Genomic DNA, 19,286 nt, shown 5'->3' on the forward strand with positions numbered 1-19,286 from the left:
AAAGGAAATGATTTTAACCGGTAAACACCAAGTCTGAAAAATAGGCCCGGGCCTTAAGTGGTTAAAGTGGAGTTCCACCCAAAAATGAAACTTCCGCTTTTCGGAATTCCCCCCCTCCGGTGTCACATTTGGCACCTTTCAGAGGGGAGCAGATACCTGTCTAATCCAGGTATTTGCTCCCACTTCTGGGCATAGATCACCACAGGCTCCGCGGCAATCTATGCCATGTCCGCCCTTCCCTCTGTGTCTTCTGGGAGACACACAGGTCCCAGAAGACAGAAGGGAGCAGCGAGGACTGGCGCATGTGCAGTAGGGAACCAGGCTGTGAATCTACAAGGCTTCACTTCCCGAAGATGGTGGTGCCTCCACCTGAGAGTCAAGGGACAGATCGCTTTCGGGTGAGGACATCGCGGGCGCCCTGGACAGGCAAGTGTCCATATTTTTAAAAAAAAGTCAGCAGCTGCAGTATTTGTAGATGCTGACTTAAAAAAAAAAATCTGCTTTAAAACAGGAGGGTGTGCTAGAAGTGGGAGATGTTTTTGGATTAAAAAGCACTGTGCAAAGTAGGGGTATACATTTAATTTTTTCGTATTAGTCTAAAAACAGAACTTGACATTTTTAAAGAACTGAATAAAATCGGATGTCTTTCATTGATCTTGGGATAGAATATCTTGACCTACAGAAGGACGAATTGGGCTCTCTCTGCACTAGGTAACCTGCTTGTGTTTTTGCAGTTCAGGGGGAATGCAATATTCCAGCCTCTCATCGCACACATTATTGGTACACATTAACCACTTAAGGACCAAGCCCCTTTTTCAGTTAAAAATTACTTAGAAAAAAAATGTGTAATGTTTGGGGGTTCTAACACCCTGGAGAATAAAATGGTGGTCATTGCAATACTTTGTCACACCGTATTTGTGCAGCGGTCTTACAAGCGCACTTTTTTTGAAAAAAATTCACTTTGAAATAAAAAATAAGACAATAGTAAAGTTAGCCCAATTTTTTTTAGTTTGTGAAAGATAATATTACACCAAGTAAATTGATACCCAACATGTCACGCTTCAAAATTGTGCTCTTAAAAAATCTCCATAGGCCATATTAAAAAAAAAAAGAATTCTACAGGTTGCATATTTTGAGTTACAGAGGAGGTCTAGGGATAGAATTATTGCTCTTGCTCTAACAATCGCGGCAATATCTCACATGTGGTTTGAACACTGTTTTCATATGCGGGCGCTGCTCACGTATGTGTTTGCTTCTGTGCGCGAGCTCGTCGGGACGGGCCGCTTTAAAAAAAATAACAAAAAAATCTTATTTATTTTACTATATTTTATTTATTTTTACACTGGTTTAAAACTAAAATAAAAAAATTGAGGTTAATTTTATTCCTATTGCAAGGAATGTAAACATCCCTTGTAATAGAAAAAAGCATGACAGGTCCTCTTAAATATGAGATCTGGGGTCAAAAGGATCTCAGATCTCATATCAAGACTAAAAAATGCAATAAAAAAAAAAAAATAGACAAAACAAAAATGGCCTTCTAATGCCGCGTACACACGGTCGTTTTTCGGGATGAAATAAAACTAAATTTTTCAAACTTCATTTTAAAAAACGACATTGCCTACACACCATCGTTTTTTCAAAATGCTCTACCAAAGCGCGGTTATGTTCAACACGTACGACAGCACTCTGTTCCATTCAAGCTCGCGTCATAACTTGCTTCTGAGCATGCGCGGGTTTAAAAACGTCGTTTTAGCCCACACACGATCATTTTTTATGACATAAAAAACGACATTTTGAAAAATGACAAAAAAAAAAATTGAAGCATGTTCGAATTTTTTTTGGGTCGTTTTTTAGAAGACAAAAAACGACGCAAAGCCCACACACGATCATTTTAAATGACGTTTAAAACGTCGTTTTATTTCATCACAAAAAACGACCGTGTGTACGCGGCATAAGAGTTATGGGTGGAAGTGACATTTTTAGGTTGCTTTTGCAGATGGGTGGGGGCCCTCACTCGTATCCATACCCAGCAGGAGACAGGACCCGATCGCCTCCGCCGCTACCGACGGCTCCGGTAAGTGGCGGAGGGTGCAGGAGAGCGGCGGGAGGGGGGCTCCTCTCCAACCGCTGATAACGGTGATCACGCAGCGAATCAACCGCAGAGACAACCATTACCGTAAACCGGACCACCGCCTGAAGAGAGATCGATACCTGGGTTATGGCAGCAGCTGCTGCTATAACCGAAATATCCCTCTTCAAAGTGCTGACGTATATAGTCGTGTGGCGGTCCAGAAGTGGTTAATCTATATTCTAAGATGTAAGCATACCCTAAAAGTCATCCTCAGTTTAGTGGCTAAGGTTGAGGCAGGGGGCATGCCTAACTTCCTGGGTGTCAGAACAACATTAACACCTGACCATGAAAAAAAAAACAATTATATTATAATATATATATATATATATATATATATATATATATATATATATATATATATATATATATATATATATATATACACACACACACACATACATATATATATACACACACAGTTGTATTCAAAATTATTCAACCCCCACTGAAATTGATTGTTTTGCCCAGTTTGACATTGATTTTGATCATCCTGCTTACAATTAAATCAAAGAGGCACGTGTAGGTCAGACAAATATAACATAACATTTATAATGAAATAACCACAAATGTCTTTTCTGTGCTCACATCATTATCAGTTTTATTCAACCCCCAATTGACATTCAATCTTAGTACTTAGTACAACATCCTTTTACAGTTATAACAGCTTTTAAACTTGAAGCATAGCTTGACACAAGTGTCTTGCAGCGATCTACGGGTATCTTCGCCCATTCGTCATGGGCAAAAGCCTCCAGTTCAGTCACATTCTTAGGCTTGCACACTGCAACTGCTTTCTTTAATTCCCACCAGAGGTTCTCAATCGGATTTAAGTCTGGTGACTGCGATGGCCACTCCAAAATGTTCCAGCCTTTAATCTGCAACCATGCTCTAGTGGACTTGGAGGTATGCTTGGGATCATTGTCCTGTTGAAAGGTCCAACGTCTCCCAAGCCTCAGGTTTGTGACGGACTGCATCACATTGTTATCCACTATATGGTACCTTGCACACGCTGAAGCTTCCCTGTACCTGCAGAAGCAAAACAGCCCCAAAGCATGATTGACCCCCCGCCATGCTTCACAGTAGGCAAGGTGTTCTTTTCATCATAGGCCTTGTTCTTCCTCCTCCAAACATAGCGTTGATCCATGGGCCCAAACACTTCTAATTTTGTTTCATCAGTCCACAGAACACAATCCCAAAACTTCTGTGGTTTGTCCACATGATTTTTGCATACTGCAGTCGACTCTTCTTATTCTTTGGAGACAGCAAGGGGGTGCGCCTGGGAGTTCTGGCATGGAGGCCTTCATTACGCAGTGTGCGCCGTATTGTCTGAGCAGAAACTTCAGTACCCACATCTGACAAATATTTACTCAGTTCCTCAGCAGTCACAAGGGGACGTTTCTCCACTCTACGCTTCAGGTAGCGCTCAGCAGTCGAAGTCTTGAATTTGCGAATGATGCTTCCTATGGTGTCTCTTGGTATGTTTAACATCTTTGCAATCTTCTTATAGCCATTGCCCTTCCTGTGAAGAGTAATCACCTCTTCTCTTGTCTTCCCGGACCATTCTCTTGACTTCACCATGTTTGTAACCACACCAGTAAATGTCTAGAAGGAGATGAGTATCACAGTCATTTTAAAGCTGCCTGATTGGTGCTTATTAGGCTTTATTGCTGCTCCCTGACATCCACAGGTGTTTTCAATACCTGATTGAAAACGCTTCAATGAACCTCTGTTCTTCAGAGTGGTAGTCTTTAAGGGGTTGAATAATTGTGTAAATGAAGAATTCACAAAATAAACATTTACTACTGTATTACAAAACCAATTGAGGTCATTTTAGTTGCATATGGTTCTTTAAGAAGTCCTTGTAGGATTTCATTCTGAATACAATTACAAATGTACACTAAATTCCCTAAAACCCTTTACAGCATTGGGGTTGAATAATTTTGAACACAACTGTATATATATATATATATATATATATATATATACATATATACATACACATACACACACACACACACATATATATATATATATATATATATATATATATATATATATATATATATATGTATGTGTGATGCATTTGCCTATATGTCTCAGTTTAATCCTCCCTGCTTGTTTAAGGCTGTTAATGGTATTTACCCTTCTGCAGCCAGTCCTGTTTCAAATGTTAATTGCTCTAGCCCTGTGTTTACTGGTTACTGTGATTAGACAAGTGGCTCATGTTAATTATGCTGATTGCTTCATTGTGGTAATTATCTCTCTATATGCGGAGCCGAACCGGCTAGATACTGATTAGTTCAAAGAAATATCCTTATTTCAAAGGATCTGTATTGAAGACCCCCCACTGTGTAAGGGGGGGCGGAGATTTGTCATTGTAACAGTTGTAACCACATATAAGCTCTGTTTTTTTACCATTAAAAGTCTGTGTTGTTCTAGCAGTAAGCCTGGACTCATGTGTGACTTAATGGGCGATCTCAGGAATATTCCTCCTAGTGGAATATTGGGTGATGTTCTTATGGAAGAAGGGAATCTTTGACGGGGATATCATACCGATACCGTCACAATATATATATAAAAAATTGGCGTCCTTTTTTCCCACAAATAGAGCTTTCTTTTGGTGTTATTTGATCACCTCTGAGGTTTTAATTTTTGGCGCTATAAACAAAAATAGAGCGACAATTTTGAAAAAAAATATGAATATTTTTTACTTTTTGATATAATAAATATCCCTAAAAAAGATATAAAAAAAAAACATTTTTTTTCCCTCAGTTTAGGCCGATACGTATTCTACATATTTTTGGCAATAAAAAATAAAATCGCAATAAGCGTTTAATTGGTTTGTGCAAAATATATAGCGTCTACCAAATAGGGGATAGTTTTATTGCATTTTTATTATTATTTTTTTTTCTAGTAATGGCAGCGATCAGCGATTTTTATCGTGACTGCGGCATTATGGCGGACACATCAGACACTTTTGACACCATTTTGGGACCATTGTCATTTTTACAGCGAACAGTGCTATAAAAATGCACTGGTTACTATAAAAATTACACCGGCAGTGAAGGGATTAACCAGGAGGGGGCGCTGTAGGGGTTAAGCGTGCCCTAAGGGACTGTTCTTACTGTGGGGAAGGGCGTGGCACGTCACTGATCGTCGTTCCCTAGGAAGCACGGGGAGAGGTTTGTTTACACTTACCTCTCCCCGTTCTTCCTCTCTGTGACCCGATCGCGGGACACCAGCGACGATCAGGTCCACGGTTTCCACGGGGACGGTCACGGAGCTGAGGGCCTGGTCGCGAGCGTGCCATTCTGCAGACTTATATCTGCGTGCGGCGGTCCTCAAGTGGTTAAACGAAACAAACATCACAGAAAAATCTTCCCTTGCAGAGGATTCCACCATCATTGTACAACGGAAACTTTAGCCTCCTGGCTCACTCGCTCTTAGTCAAACTCCCTCCTGGAGCTTACTTGCTCAGCTTCGTTTTGCTTGGTTGCGGGACACATCTGCCTCCTGCAGACATACATGCTCAGACTGCCACCTGCAGCCTTAGACTCCTAGAGATTGCCTGTCTCTCTCATGGAGCCGTCTCCACCTGAAAGCCCTCCCGACTCCTACACCAGGCCACCTGCCTGTAGGGTGGAGCTGTTCCCAAGTGTGAGCCCTGAGCTCTCTTCCTGAGAGCAATATAAACCCAGCCAACAGATGGGCAATCAATATTCCTGCCAAAATCAGGTATACATTGCTCACATGCACCTGACACACACACACACACACACACACACACACACACCCCCCCCATATATTTCTATCAAAAAGAAGAAAAAATACAGCAAACGTGAAATCGCTTCCACTGCCTCAATGTGCAGGTGGTATGCCAATTTCTCATCCGACTCAGAAGGTGTCACAACTCTTATACTGAACATCAGTTGGCCCTCTATAACAAATTCTAGAACTAGTTGAAAGGTGAATACATACTAAAGGGCTGGTTTGTGGGTGACCACACTCCTTTTTGTCTTTGCTTTTTTGTGTGCTGGTTTCTAAAAGTCAAAACTTGACTGACTGATTGACAGGCTTCCGAACGGCGCATACTGCGCGTCACAGGTTGCCGAAAAAACCCGAACATCGGTGCGGCTCTATACGGCGCCTGCGCACCGACGTTCGGGTTCTGTTGGCAAGCTGTGACGCGCAGGGATTAAGAGGCATGTGCTGAGAAAAAAAAATAAAACACTGGCATTCTATCGGTAGGATGGCGCGACTCCGTGTAATGTCAGAATTTTTTTTAAAGGGTGAACCTCCACTTTAAGCGACAGCTCTGTTGCTTTTTCTAGTTAATAACTGTCACTTGCAACCAGGTCTTTCTTGTCATCTATGCCCTTGAGTGACACGGTTAAAAAAATATATATATTCTGTAATATAACATTGTGGTGGGACAAGCCTGGGGGAAAAAATGAAAACATTTTCAAATTCATTACTTGTTGTTTTCCAGAACAATCAAAAAATAAAAATGTGATATATGTTCTTTTACAATGATAAATAATCTGCAGTATCTATGAGATGTATTCAAACTTTATAACATGAAGACCTTAATGAAAGATTTCTGAAGTCTTTATATATAGTTAATCTGCTGAAGACAAGCAAATCCTGGAATATCGTTCAAATAAAAAAAAAAACACAAATTCTTAATGCAGTTCTCAAATGAGAAATATGCATTTATGCCACTAGGGGGCACTGCAGGGTAAAGGCTCCAGTTTAGTCTGCTCGTGGGCTCCATCGTGTACGTCCTACAGTTGGGTCATTGTTGGAATACAGTAGATGATAGTTTCGGTCCTCTCAGGCCTTCATTGACAGGTAAGAAGGTAAATTTGTGTGACAATAAAAAATACTTTATGGAATGAAAGGAGGACCATAATAAAGGTGCAAGTAGCTTTTCCCCCCAGAGCTCTCATTCCAGAAACACTCTTTCTGCTGCTCCTAGATCATCACAAAGTGTTTCTTCACCAGCAGTATCTAAGTGTTGCAAACCACTTCCTGACAAAAATACACAATACCTTCATTTATAAATAAAATGACACCTGAAATTCAGGAGAACATTCACCAAGCTCTTGCAAGAGTAATATATGCTCCTGTTCTCATGTATAGCTGACATTTTCTCAGCATAAACAGTCCTTGTTATTCCATTTGTAATAAAAAATAAAATCTTAAATATGAAGTTTAGTCTATTTACTGAATAAGCTGTACTTTTATTTCAAGCTTAATACTTTTTTTTATATACACTGCATTTCACATTCCCAGGGTTTCAAATCGACTATTTTTTTTTTTTTCCGGGGATAAAAGTGCAAAACTGTTTACATCTCTAGGTGCGATATGCCTTGGCCGAAAATTCCAATGCAGTACCACTGCATTGACAAAGCAAAATGCCTTGTCACCTATGTGCCCAGCTCACACCACTGCATTGTGGTGGTGCATGGGCACAATGCGCTGAAAAAAAAAGAAGGAGGTACTTTTTATCAGAGCAGCGTGAGGCAATCCGCTGTCTCACGCTTTGTGGCTGGTAATTGAACTTTATGAGAAGTCTGTGTGACATTCTCAATAAAGTTTGTATAAAAAAAAAAAAAATGTAAAACACAGGAAAAAGTAAAGTAGAGCAGAGCACATCATCACTGCACCGATTTCGACCCCGCCGCACACCAGCCGCTGAATTGAAATGCAACAGCTGGTGTTAACCAGCCCTAAATTATATACTGAGACTTCGAAAAATTTTAAAAACAGTTGCATGCATTTTCCAACACCTCAGTTCTTGGTGCAATAATGAAGTAATACGGACATTATAACTTGAAAGTCAAAAAAAAAAAAATACCTTTGTCCATCCGGAAAATTTAATAAATGTATCCTGAGGCAAGTCTGGAATTCCACTGGGAATAAGAAAACTGCCTTTGTAAAATGCTGGAGATGTACTATTTGATGTGTTCAGAGAGGTTTCCATCAAATGTCCACTCTTTACTGGACTGTCTATATCTAAGGGATACATTGTCCAGTTAGCCAGAATTTCTCCATCAAGAGTCAGGTTAGTAAGCAAACCCTGAAAAAGAACAAAAACAAACAATGTAGTTAAGCAATGATTTGATAGAGCTAGAGATATTCACTGCTCAAAAAAATTAAAAAGGGACACTTTCAATCAGAGTATACCATCAAGTCAATTAAATTCCTGGAATATTGATCTGGTTCAGTGAAGTAGTCGAGGGGGTTGTTCACTAGATGGGCAACAGTAAGACGACCTCCAAAACAGGAATGGTTTTACAGGTGGAGGCCACTGCCATTTTATTTCCCTACTCATCTTTTCTGTCTGTTTTTCACTAGTTTTGCATTTGGCTAAGGTCATTGTCACTACTGGTAGCATGAGGAGATACCTGGACCCTATAAAGGTTGCACAGGCAGTCCGAATCCTCCAGGATGGCACATCAATATGTGCCATTGCCAGAAAGTTTTCTGCGTCTCCCAGCACAGTCTCAAGAGTATGGAGGAAATTCCAGGAGGCAGGCTGTTACTAGGCGAGCTGGACAGGGCCGTAAAAGGTCCTTAACCCATCAACAGGACTGGCATCTGTTCCTTTGTGCAAGGAGGAACAGGATGAGCACTGCCAGATACCTACAAAATGACCGCCAGCAGGCCACTGGTGTGAATGTCTCTGACCAGACAATCAGAAACAAAACTTCATGATTGTAGCCTGAGGGTACGACGTTCTCTAGTGGGCCATGTGCTCACTGCCCAGCACCGTAAAGCAGGATTGGCATTTGCCATTGAACACCAGAATTGGCAGGACTGCCACTGGCACCCTGTGCTTTTCACAGATGAGAGCAGGTTCACCCTGAGCATATGTGACAGATGTGGGTCTGCAGAATGTTATGCTGCCTGCAACATCGTTCAGCCTGACCGGTGTGGTGGGGGGTCAGTGATGGTCTGGGGAGGCATATCCATGGAGGGACGCACAGACCTTTACAGGCTAGATAATGGCACCCTTACTGCCCTTAGGTATCAGGATGAAATCCTTGGACCCATTGTCAGACCCTACGCTGATGTAGTGGGTCCGGGGTTCCTCCTGATGCACAATAATGCCCGGCCTCATATGGCGAGAGTATGCAGTCAGTTCCTGGAGGATGAAGGAATTGAAACCATTTAATGGCCCCCACGCTCACCTGACCTAAATCCAAAAGTACACCTCTGGGACATTATGTTTCAGTCCATCTGATGCCGCCAGGTTGCACCTCAGTCTGTTCAGGAGCTCAGTGATGCTCTGGTCCAGATCTGGGAGGAAATACCCCGGGACACAATCCATCGTCTCATTAGGAACATGCCCTGACGTCAGGCATCCTTTCGTTCCTAACACATTACCCAGTCCATATCAGTATGGATACCCAGAAATCTGTATATATCTAGGTATATATGTGTATATATAAAGGCAGTCCCCGAGTTACGAACAGGTTAGGGACTGTAGGTTTGTTCTTAAGTTGAATATGTTCGCAAGTCGGAACAGCATGCGCAAAACGGCAGATACGTAGATTTCCGATGTTCCGTTGAATGTGCCCGCCGTCGGAAAGTGGCCACGCAGCCTCCCATTCGTAAGTAGGATGTTCGCAACTCGGGGACTCCCTGTGCATATGTATATCTCTCTATCTACACACATGCACAGTTGCGGTCATAAGTTTACATACCATGGCAGAATTTGGGATTTCTTTTTTTGTCAGAGAATATGGAGAACACAAAAATATTTTTCACTCATGGTTAGTGTTTGGCTGAAGTAATTTATTATCAACTGTGTTTACTCTTTAAATCATATAAGCACAACTGTATAAATACTGTACAAGCTTGTAAGGTGTAATCACTTTGCACCATAGCCAAATCTGATTTCAGGCTTACAAAGTTCTATATACAATCCTAAAATAGAATGTATTAGCATAGTGTTTTGGTAAAGGCGAGATTTAATGCCGCGTACACACAATAATTTTTCGGCATGTAGTAAAAACATAGTTTTTTTCCAACTTCGTCATTAAAACGACGTTGCCTACACACAATCGTTTAAAAAAAATGCTGTAGCAAAGCGTGGTGACATACAACGGCGCTAAAAAGGGGAAGTTCCATGCAGATGATGCCACCCTTGGGGCTGCTTTAGCTGATTTCCTGTTAGTAAAAGACGATCCACGCTTTTTTGTCTGTTACAGCGTGATGAATGTGCTTACTCCATTAGGAATGGTATTTTTACCAGGACGAGCGCTCCCGTCTCATAACTTGCTTCTGAGCATGTGCGGGTTTTTAACGTCGTTTTAGCCCACACAGTAATTTTTTACAACCCCGAAAAACGACATCGTTTTAAAACATCGTTAAAAAATGCAGCATGTTCGAAAAAAATAATTGTCGATTTTCAGAACCCGAAAAATTATGTGAAGCCCACACGCGATCATGATCGTGTGTACACGGCATAAGGGTTAGGTATACTAAAATGTGAGGCCAATAAATAAGATGTAAAAGGGACTATCATACCTTGAAGTCATTGATATATCTTCCAAAATTAACTCTGCCCATACTTTCCACCAGCAAGTCAAGTTGAGCTCCTTGGGTGCCAGTTATATTTAGGGACATCTCTTTATCTCGCTCTAAAATGCCCTGGAAAACCTTGATTAAAAAAGGTAAAGGGGAAAAAATAAATAAAAGTGATGAACAAATGCCAATAATACATAAAAAGCTAACACTGGTTGGTAACAAAATAATGGTAATAGAAAATTTTCCATGAGGGGTGGGATGGGAAAGAGGAGAAGGGAAGTAGAGGAGATACAGTAATCCGCATTATCTTCCTACACGATACATAGTTATCACTGGTGTTAGTGGGCATCCAGACCAAGGCACCATCCATGGGTACTGACCAAAAATTGACGAGAGGGGAACCAACTCCAACTGCTCCTGGGTCATGTAGGAATCCCCCCTTTAAAAATCTGTCAGAGGAGGAATAATGGAGCCAAAATGTACCATTGCTTGTTGTGCTTCTCCGACAGTATATTTTCTCTAGCCTGCATCTCTTCCATGAGCATGGTATCATTAATAATATCAACTCATCTACAGAGAGTGGGGGGAAGGGGGGGTAATATCAGTCTTCCGAGAGGTTCATCATAAATGTCATTATAAATCTGAAAGACCCCTCTCCAGAAGGGGCGGATATGACCACATTTCCACCATATGGGCAGATGTGTTCCTCTTGATCCATGACAGTGCCAGCATGTATCCGGGGATGTTGGGGAACATCCTATTATTGGAGATCGGGTTCATATACCAACGGGAAAGTAATTTATAGTTTTTCTCCTGAGCAAAGCTGGAAACCGAAGATTTATGTGTGAATGTGAAGGTGTGCCAGTCACACAGAGGAATCTCTGTCTCAAGGTCTCTGAACCAGAGGCGCGTGCAAGAAGGCAAGGTGTTATGCATGTAAGAAAGAGAGGATCTCCTTATGAATCAAAGACAGTGCGTGGTGAGGAGTTGGAGAGAGACTACATATTCCCTCAAAAGCTTTGTTGGTTCCAACTCAAACCAAGCTTTGTAAATCATTTTATAGAAAATAAATTCTTACCCCATTAACAGTGACATAGGCTCGATCACGAACTCCATTGAATAAAGTAGCAAGTGTTGTAGGGTTATTGCAGCTTCTGGGTAATGTTGTTCTGTACAATACAAAGCCATGGTACTGAAAAAAAAAAAAAGGGATTCAAAACACAATAACTCAGAAGAGAATAAAGTAGGTTACAAAATGGCAAAATACCAAATGCAGCAAAAAGCGGGGAGAAAAATCACCCAATATCTGTAGGTGCCATTAGACCCTGTACACGCTATGCAATTTTTTTTGCACGATTCTCGTGCGTGACTCACATAGCGCAGCCCATTCACTTGAATGAACTGCCCTATGTGCAATTGTCACTTCAAAGACAACTTTTGGCCGTGAGCCAAGAGAGATTTTGCACTTTCATTTTGGTGCGATTATCATGTGTTTCGTTGCACGTCAGTCGCACCAAAAATCAAGTCATGTTTGGTGTACCATTTAAGTTGAATGGAACCCAAACGAGTGTCAATTATTTTGCGATTTAGAATTGTGCCGATTCTGCCTGCCATCCCAAACTGCCCATATATGAACAGAGACTTAGATATTGCTGTAATATTAAAACATATTTTGAGCAATTAAAATGTTGATTTAAAGCTAGTCATTTCATACATATAGCTTCATTTTCCTACCTTTGTATGTAGTGTGCAACACTGTAAAATGCTTTTTACTTCAGACCATACTCAGATTTGTAGATTCTCCCTCTAGTGGCTATTAATATATTATTAAGTAAAATATCCACAATGCTAAAAAAAATTCTGAGAAAGTTTTGGAATGGAACTCTTTTCTGTTAATGTAAGCAGATTGATTGTGCTGTACTGACAAATATGCAAAACGTTTTGCAGCACGACTGTATATATGACATGCATCATGAAATGACAGTCAAAAATCTAGTCTACACACAATTTTAGTTCATTTTGGGCCAGATTCAGGTACATTAGCGCCGGTGTAACGTAAGCCGTTTACGTTACACCGCCGCAAGTTTTCAGTTTTAGTGCCCGATCCACAAAGCACTTACCTGGAAACTTGCGGCGGTGTATCGTAAATACGTCCGGCGCAAGGCGGTCCAAATCGAATGGGCGGCTAACATTTAAATTAGGCGTGCTCCCGCGCCGGACCTACTGCGCATGCTCAGTTTCTTAACTCCCGCCGTGCTTTGCGCGAAGTGACGTCATTTTTCCGAACGGCGACGCGCGTAGCGTACTTCCGTATTCCCGGACGTGTTACGCAAACGACGTGAAATTTAAAATTTCGACGCGGGAACGACGGCCATACTTTAGACAGCAATACGATTGCTGACTATAGTTAAGGCACCTAAAACGACGACTAACTTTGCGACGGGAAACTAGACTAGCGGCGACGTAGCGAACGCGAAAAACCGTCGTGGATCGCCGTAACTCCTAATTTGCATACCCGACGCTGGTTTACGACGCGAACTCCCCCCAGCGGCGGCCGCGGTACTGCATCCTAAGATCCGACAGTGTAAAACAATTACACCTGTCGGATCTTAGGGATATCTATGCGTAACTGATTCTATGAATCAGTCGCATAGATACTCTGAGAGATACGACGGAGTATCTCCTTTGTGAATCTGGGCCTTTGTTTCTAGTAAAATAAAAATTGATGTTTTATATACAGGAGTGAAAAGTTTTAGACCACTGTAATGTTCCCTGTTTTATTCAAAATGTACACAGTTTAGTGTCTAAATGTTCTCTGTAATTAAAGCATAGAAAAAAAAATTGTAAATCAAGTGAAATAACTGAATTATTTTGTTTCACAATTTTTTTTTTTTTTTTGTTTTTTTTTTTAGACAAAGCTGCTAATTTTGCAGATAAACACACCCATGGCATTGCTACAGTATAAATAAAAAAAAATAATAATGTAATTTTCAGCATAATAACTGCAAAGCTGTCAATGAGCATAACTTCCTATATCCTCAAAATGCACTTGGAAACTGGAGGAAACTTTGGTAGGAACAGAATCAGAAGTTGCTGAGAGTCTGGGGAGCCATTTAGACATTTTCAAATCATCCATTTTCTGAACACACTCAAATGCACCAGTGACTTGACCTCCTCTACCCCAATGGAATATAGGTGTAGCACCATGGATAAACATACTGGTCATATATGGATATACACTATACTATACGAAGGGTCTACTAAAACTACCTTAATATGGTACGATAGGAACAATACTTGGGGAAAGAGTTTGAAGCAGTGGAACGGGGCAAACTGGCCCAATTCAATTCCAAATCTCATCTTAATACCTCCATGATTGAGGCAAACTATAAAGTTTTCCTGAAAAAGTATCTATTTCCAGTCAGGCTGGCGTCCGCTGTCCAGAAAAAAAGAGATTTTTAATACAGCTTACCTGTAAAATCTTTTTCTTGGAGTACATCACGGGACACAGAGCGGCATTCATTACTATATGGGTTATATGGAGTACCTTCAGGTGTAGACACTGGCAATCTCAAACAGGAAATGCCCCTCCCTATATAACCCCCTCCCATAGGAGGAGTACCTCAGTTTTGTAGCAAGCAGTATGCCTCCCAAAATGGTCCTCAAAAAAGAGGGGTGGGAGCTCTGTGTCCCGTGATGTACTCCAAGAAAAAGATTTTACAGGTAAGCTGTATTAAAAATCTTTTTCTTTATCGTACATCACGGGACACAGAGCGGCATTCATTACTATATGGGATGTCCCAAAGCAATGCTTACAATGAGGGGAGGGAGAACATCTCCAAGACAAAAGGATTTAATTTAGAGATATACTCAAATCATAATAAATCCAACTTAGTTGAGAAAAATAAAATTTTTAAATTTAACTCGAACAAGAGGAGCCCCCGGAATCCGAGGGTCTCAAACTGCAGCCTGCAGCACTGCCTGCCCGAAGGCAGTATCAGTATTCCTTCTTACGTCCAACTGTAGAATTTTGTAAACGTGTGGACAGAAGACCAGGTTGCCGCCTTGCAAACTTGAGCCATAGAGATCTGGTGGTGTGCTGCCCAGGAGGCGCCCATGGCTCTAGTAGAATGAGCCTTTAATGATACTGGAGGAGGCAACCCTTTCAAGCCGTAGGCCTGAGTGATTAATTGCTTAATCCACCTAGAAATGGTGGACTTTGCAGCTGCCTGCCCCTTCTTGGGCCCATCCGGTAGAATGAACAGCACATCTGTCTTCCGGATCTTCTTTGTAGCTTTAAGATAGGCCTTCATGGCCCTGACAATATCCAAGGTATGCAGCAACCCTTCCTTTCTGGAAGTAGGTTTAGGGAAGAAGGATGGTAATACCAAATCCTGGTTCAAATGAAAACTGGATATGACCTTCGGAAGGAAGGAAGGAAGGATGAGGGCGGAGAACGACCCTGTCCTTATGAAAAACAAGATATGGTTCCTTACAGGATAAGGCTGCCAGCTCCGAAACTCTTCTTGCGGAAACTATGGCAACCAAAAATACTAACTTCCTTGTCAGTAGAACCAAAGGAATATCAGCCAACGGCTCAAACGGTTGTTTCTGTAAACTTGACAGAACAAGATTTAAATCCCACGGACAAAGCGGGGATTTAACTGGAGGTCTAATACGTAAGACCCCTTGAAGGAAGGTCTTAACCAGCGAGTGGGTGGCCAGCGGCCGCTGAAACCACACTGACAGAGCAGAAATCTGTCCTTTGATTGTGCTTAATGCCAATCCTTTATCCACTCCTAGCTGGAGAAAACTTAATACTCTATCGATGGTAAATTTGCGAGAAAGCCATCGCTTGGACTCACACCAGCCTACATAGGCCTTCCAGACCCTGTAATAAATCACCCTAGAGACCGGTTTCCTGGCTCTGATTAGGGTAGAGATTACTTTCTGAGACAGACCTCTACCCCTGAGAATCAGGGATTCAGCTTCCAGGCCGTCAAATTTAGATGCCGTAAGGCAGGGTGGAGGATCGGACCTTGCGATAGCAGGTCTGGCCGTAGAGGAAGAGTCCAAGGGTCTCCCACTACCATCCTTAAGATTAGTGAGTACCATGCCCTTCTGGGCCATGCTGGAGCTACCAGGATGACTGGTATGTGCTCCACCCGGATCCTGCGCAGCAGGCGGGGTAGTAACTGGAGCGGGGGAAACGCATAAAGAAGTTTGAACTGATGCCAAGGGCAAACCAACGCATCGGTTCCGCAGGCCATCGGATCCCTTGAGCGGGACATGAACCTGTCTAGTTTCTTGTTGAGTCTCGATGCCATGATATCCACGTCCGGCACTCCCCATCTTTGGTAGAGTGCTTGAAAGACTAGTGGATGCAGAGACCATTCCCCCGGCCATAGAGTCTGGCGGCTTAAGAAGTCCGCCTGAAAGTTGTCCACTCCTGGAATGAATATTGCCGATATGCAGGGCACATGAGCCTCTGCCCATAGAAGAATCAAGCTCACCTCTCTCTGAGCGGCTTGACTCCTGGTTCCCCCTTGGTGATTTATGTGTGCCACGGCCGTGGCATTGTCTGATTGAATTCTCACCGGGAACCCCTGCAATTTTGACGTCCAAGCCCTGAGGGCTAGTCGAGCAGCTCTGAGCTCCAAGATGTTGATGGGCAACTGCTTCTCTGGCTTTGCCCAAGTACCTTGGCGAGTGCAACCATCCAAAATTGCTCCGTGTCTGTGGTCACTATCTTCCAAGCCACTGGGCTGAAAGACCTCCCCTTCAGTAGATTCTGAGGGTCTAACCACCAACACAGACTTTGTCGGACTCTTGATGAGAGCGGCAACGGGATATCCAAGGCCTGTGGCCTTCTGCTCCATGCTGACAGGATGGCTGCCTGTAGGATGCGAGTGTGGCTCTGGGCGTATGGTACCGCCTCGAATGTGGCCACCATCTTGCCTAGTAACCTCATACATAGGCGAATAGTCGGTTCTTTCTTGCTTAGAACCAGTAGGATTAATTCCTTGATGGCTTTTACCTTCCTCAGAGGTAGGAACACTCCTTGTTGTTCTGTGTCTAATCTCATGCCGAGATATTCCAACTGCTTTGTGGGCTGGAAAGCTGACTTTTCTCGATTTAGGACCCAGCCGAACCTCTCGAGGTATTGGACCGTGAGGGCCACTGCTCGCTCCAAGCCGGGAGACGAGTGATCTATGACTAGGAGGTCGTCCAGGTATGCTAGGATCGTGACCCCTTGGATCCTTAGTTTGGCTAGGATTGGAGCTAGGACCTTCGTGAACACCCGGGGGGCCGTAGCCAACCCGAAGGGAAGCGCCACGAATTGGAAGTGACGCGAAGCCACCATGAAGCGTAGATATCTTTGATGTGGCTGATAAATTGGAACATGAAGGTAGGCATCCTTTATGTCTATGGACGCCATGAAGTCGTCCTTCTGGAGTGTGGCAGCTGCTGACCGCACGGATTCCATCCGAAATGAGCGGATCTTTAGATATGCATTTACCATCTTTAGGTCCAAAATTGGCCTGACATCTCCATTGGATTTTGGGATGATGAATAGGTTGGAGTAGAAACCCAGCCCCTGTTCCAGGACTGGTACCTCTACTATTACTTCCTGGGAAAGTAGATGATCTAATGCCGATCTTAATGCGGCTCCCTTTTCCAGATCGTTTGGAATCCTCGACTTCTGGAAATGAGGAGGAGGAAACCTTAGGAAATCTAATTTGTAGCCTGTGGCCACGGAAGACCGTACCCACTCGTCGGGAATGCTGGCTTCCCAAATCTCTGAAAAGAGTCGCAGCCTTCCCCCCACCTTCGTGGGTGGGGGCGCCCCTTCATAAGGTTGGCTTGGGGGCTGGTTTTGCGAAACCACTGCCTTTTGCCTCTAACAGCCTGTCCTTGTGATCTGCTGTTGAAGCCGAAGTTTGCTTTTGCAGGAGGCCGTCGATACTGCTTGGCATTAGAGGGCCCCTGCCCAGGGGAATACTGTCGTTTAAACGCAGGTCCCTGAACCTTCTTCTTAGTTGGCAAGAGAGTACTCTTGCCGTTTGAAATGGTCTGAATGTATTTATCTAGGTCTTCTCCGAAGAGTCGTCCTCCATGGAAGGGGAACCCTACCAGGAGCTTCTTGCATGGGGGCTCAGCCTCCCAGCTTTTTAACCATAAGAGTCTTCTCATATGGATAAGGGATAACGATAAACGTGACGCTTGCTGGATAAAATCCTTGATTGCGTCTACCGTAAAACATATGGCCTTAGGGACATCCGAAAATTTTTCTGCCTGCTGGGCCGGAATAAGTTTAAGCATCTGCTTAAATTGATCCGATAATGCTTGAGCGACCCCAATCGCAGCCACAGCTGGCTGTACTACTGCCCCTGCAGTAGTGAAGGAGTTCTTAAGTAGTGCTTCCAAGCGCTTATCAACTGGATCCTTGAACACCTGTATGTTTTCTACAGGGCATGTTAACGATCTGTTAACACATGAGATGGCTGCGTCCACTGCAGGAGTAGCCCATCTTTTGGAAAAATTTTCTTCCATAGGATATAGGACAGAGAACCTTTTAGGTGGTAAGAAGATCTTATCTGGCTTGTTCCAATCTTGGAACAAAATTCCCTCTAATAGAGGATGGATCGGAAACACAGCATTGCTTTGAGGCGCCCTCAGTGAGCCCAAAGCTGAAACCGTCGATACCTGGAGATCTGGTACTGGCAAGTTGAATGTCCTATGGACCAAGTCCGACAATCCTTGAATCCACCAGCTCTCCCTCAGGGAGACTGCCCCAGACTCCTCTGTATCCGGGTCTTCGATCCCTGAACCTACTTGGTCCGTGTCCAAGAGGTCGTCCAATTCCCCTGAGGAAAGGACCTCCTCTTCTGAGGGTCCGCGCTCGGGCGACGGAGATCTATTCCGCTTACTGCCCCGCATAGCTGCGGATATCATTTTTCCCATGCTTTTCTGCATCTCTTTTAAAGAGGTGAGTAATACCTCCTCCGTGACCATCTTAGGGTTGGACTGACCCGCGTCAGCTCCAGCCCCAGATCCCGATGGCCCCAAGGCTCCCTGTAGGGAAAACAGCGGCATACCATGGTACAATACCGAGGTACACCTGCTACCTATTGGTATTTGGAACTATAAAAGTTAATTGTCCAAACACCTGTTTGGGGGATAAAAAAAAATGCTTCCTCTCCCCTAGATGACTTTTTTTTTTTTTTTTTTTTTTTTTTCGTTTTTGTTTCAAATCCAGGAAAGAAAAAACATTCTGTCCCCCTGAGTAGTATTGCAAAGAAAAACTATGAGATGGAAAAGAAACAGCCTATTTCTAGGCTTGACAAAACAGTCCTCTGAAGACTGCAATATCCTTTCTGGCCACTGTGTGTCCTCGGCGCCCCGTGCTGCCGCTCTGGTCTTTCTCCTCAGTTCCAAAGTATTGATGGAACAAACAAGGAAGGGCCGCCCCTTCCTTTAAGCCACTGACCCGCCCTTCCCCCCCCAGCAATCTCAAACAGGAAATGCCCCTCCCGACAGGGGGAGGGGGGGGGGATTTTGGGAGGAAGGGACCTCTCTGTTCCAGCAAACTGCAGCCTGCAGCCTGGAACACACGAGG

The 19,286-nt window shown here is 43.2% G+C and overlaps 1 protein-coding gene across 1 annotated transcript in view; it reads right to left on the reverse strand.

The window, feature by feature from the left end:
- Positions 1 to 19,286, reverse strand: part of GLB1 (galactosidase beta 1) — a 76,873-nt gene that overhangs the window by 5,037 nt on the left and 52,550 nt on the right. The window contains exons 13-15 of the mRNA XM_040353338.1: positions 11,745 to 11,858; positions 10,667 to 10,798; positions 7,989 to 8,210 (exon numbers count right to left, since the gene is read on the reverse strand). Coding sequence (XP_040209272.1) covers positions 7,989 to 8,210; positions 10,667 to 10,798; positions 11,745 to 11,858 — 468 coding nt within the window. The remainder of the gene's footprint in view (positions 1 to 7,988; positions 8,211 to 10,666; positions 10,799 to 11,744; positions 11,859 to 19,286) is intronic.

This window comes from Rana temporaria, chromosome 5 (genome assembly GCF_905171775.1).
Source record: "Rana temporaria chromosome 5, aRanTem1.1, whole genome shotgun sequence".
Taxonomy (NCBI): Eukaryota; Metazoa; Chordata; class Amphibia; order Anura; family Ranidae; genus Rana; species Rana temporaria.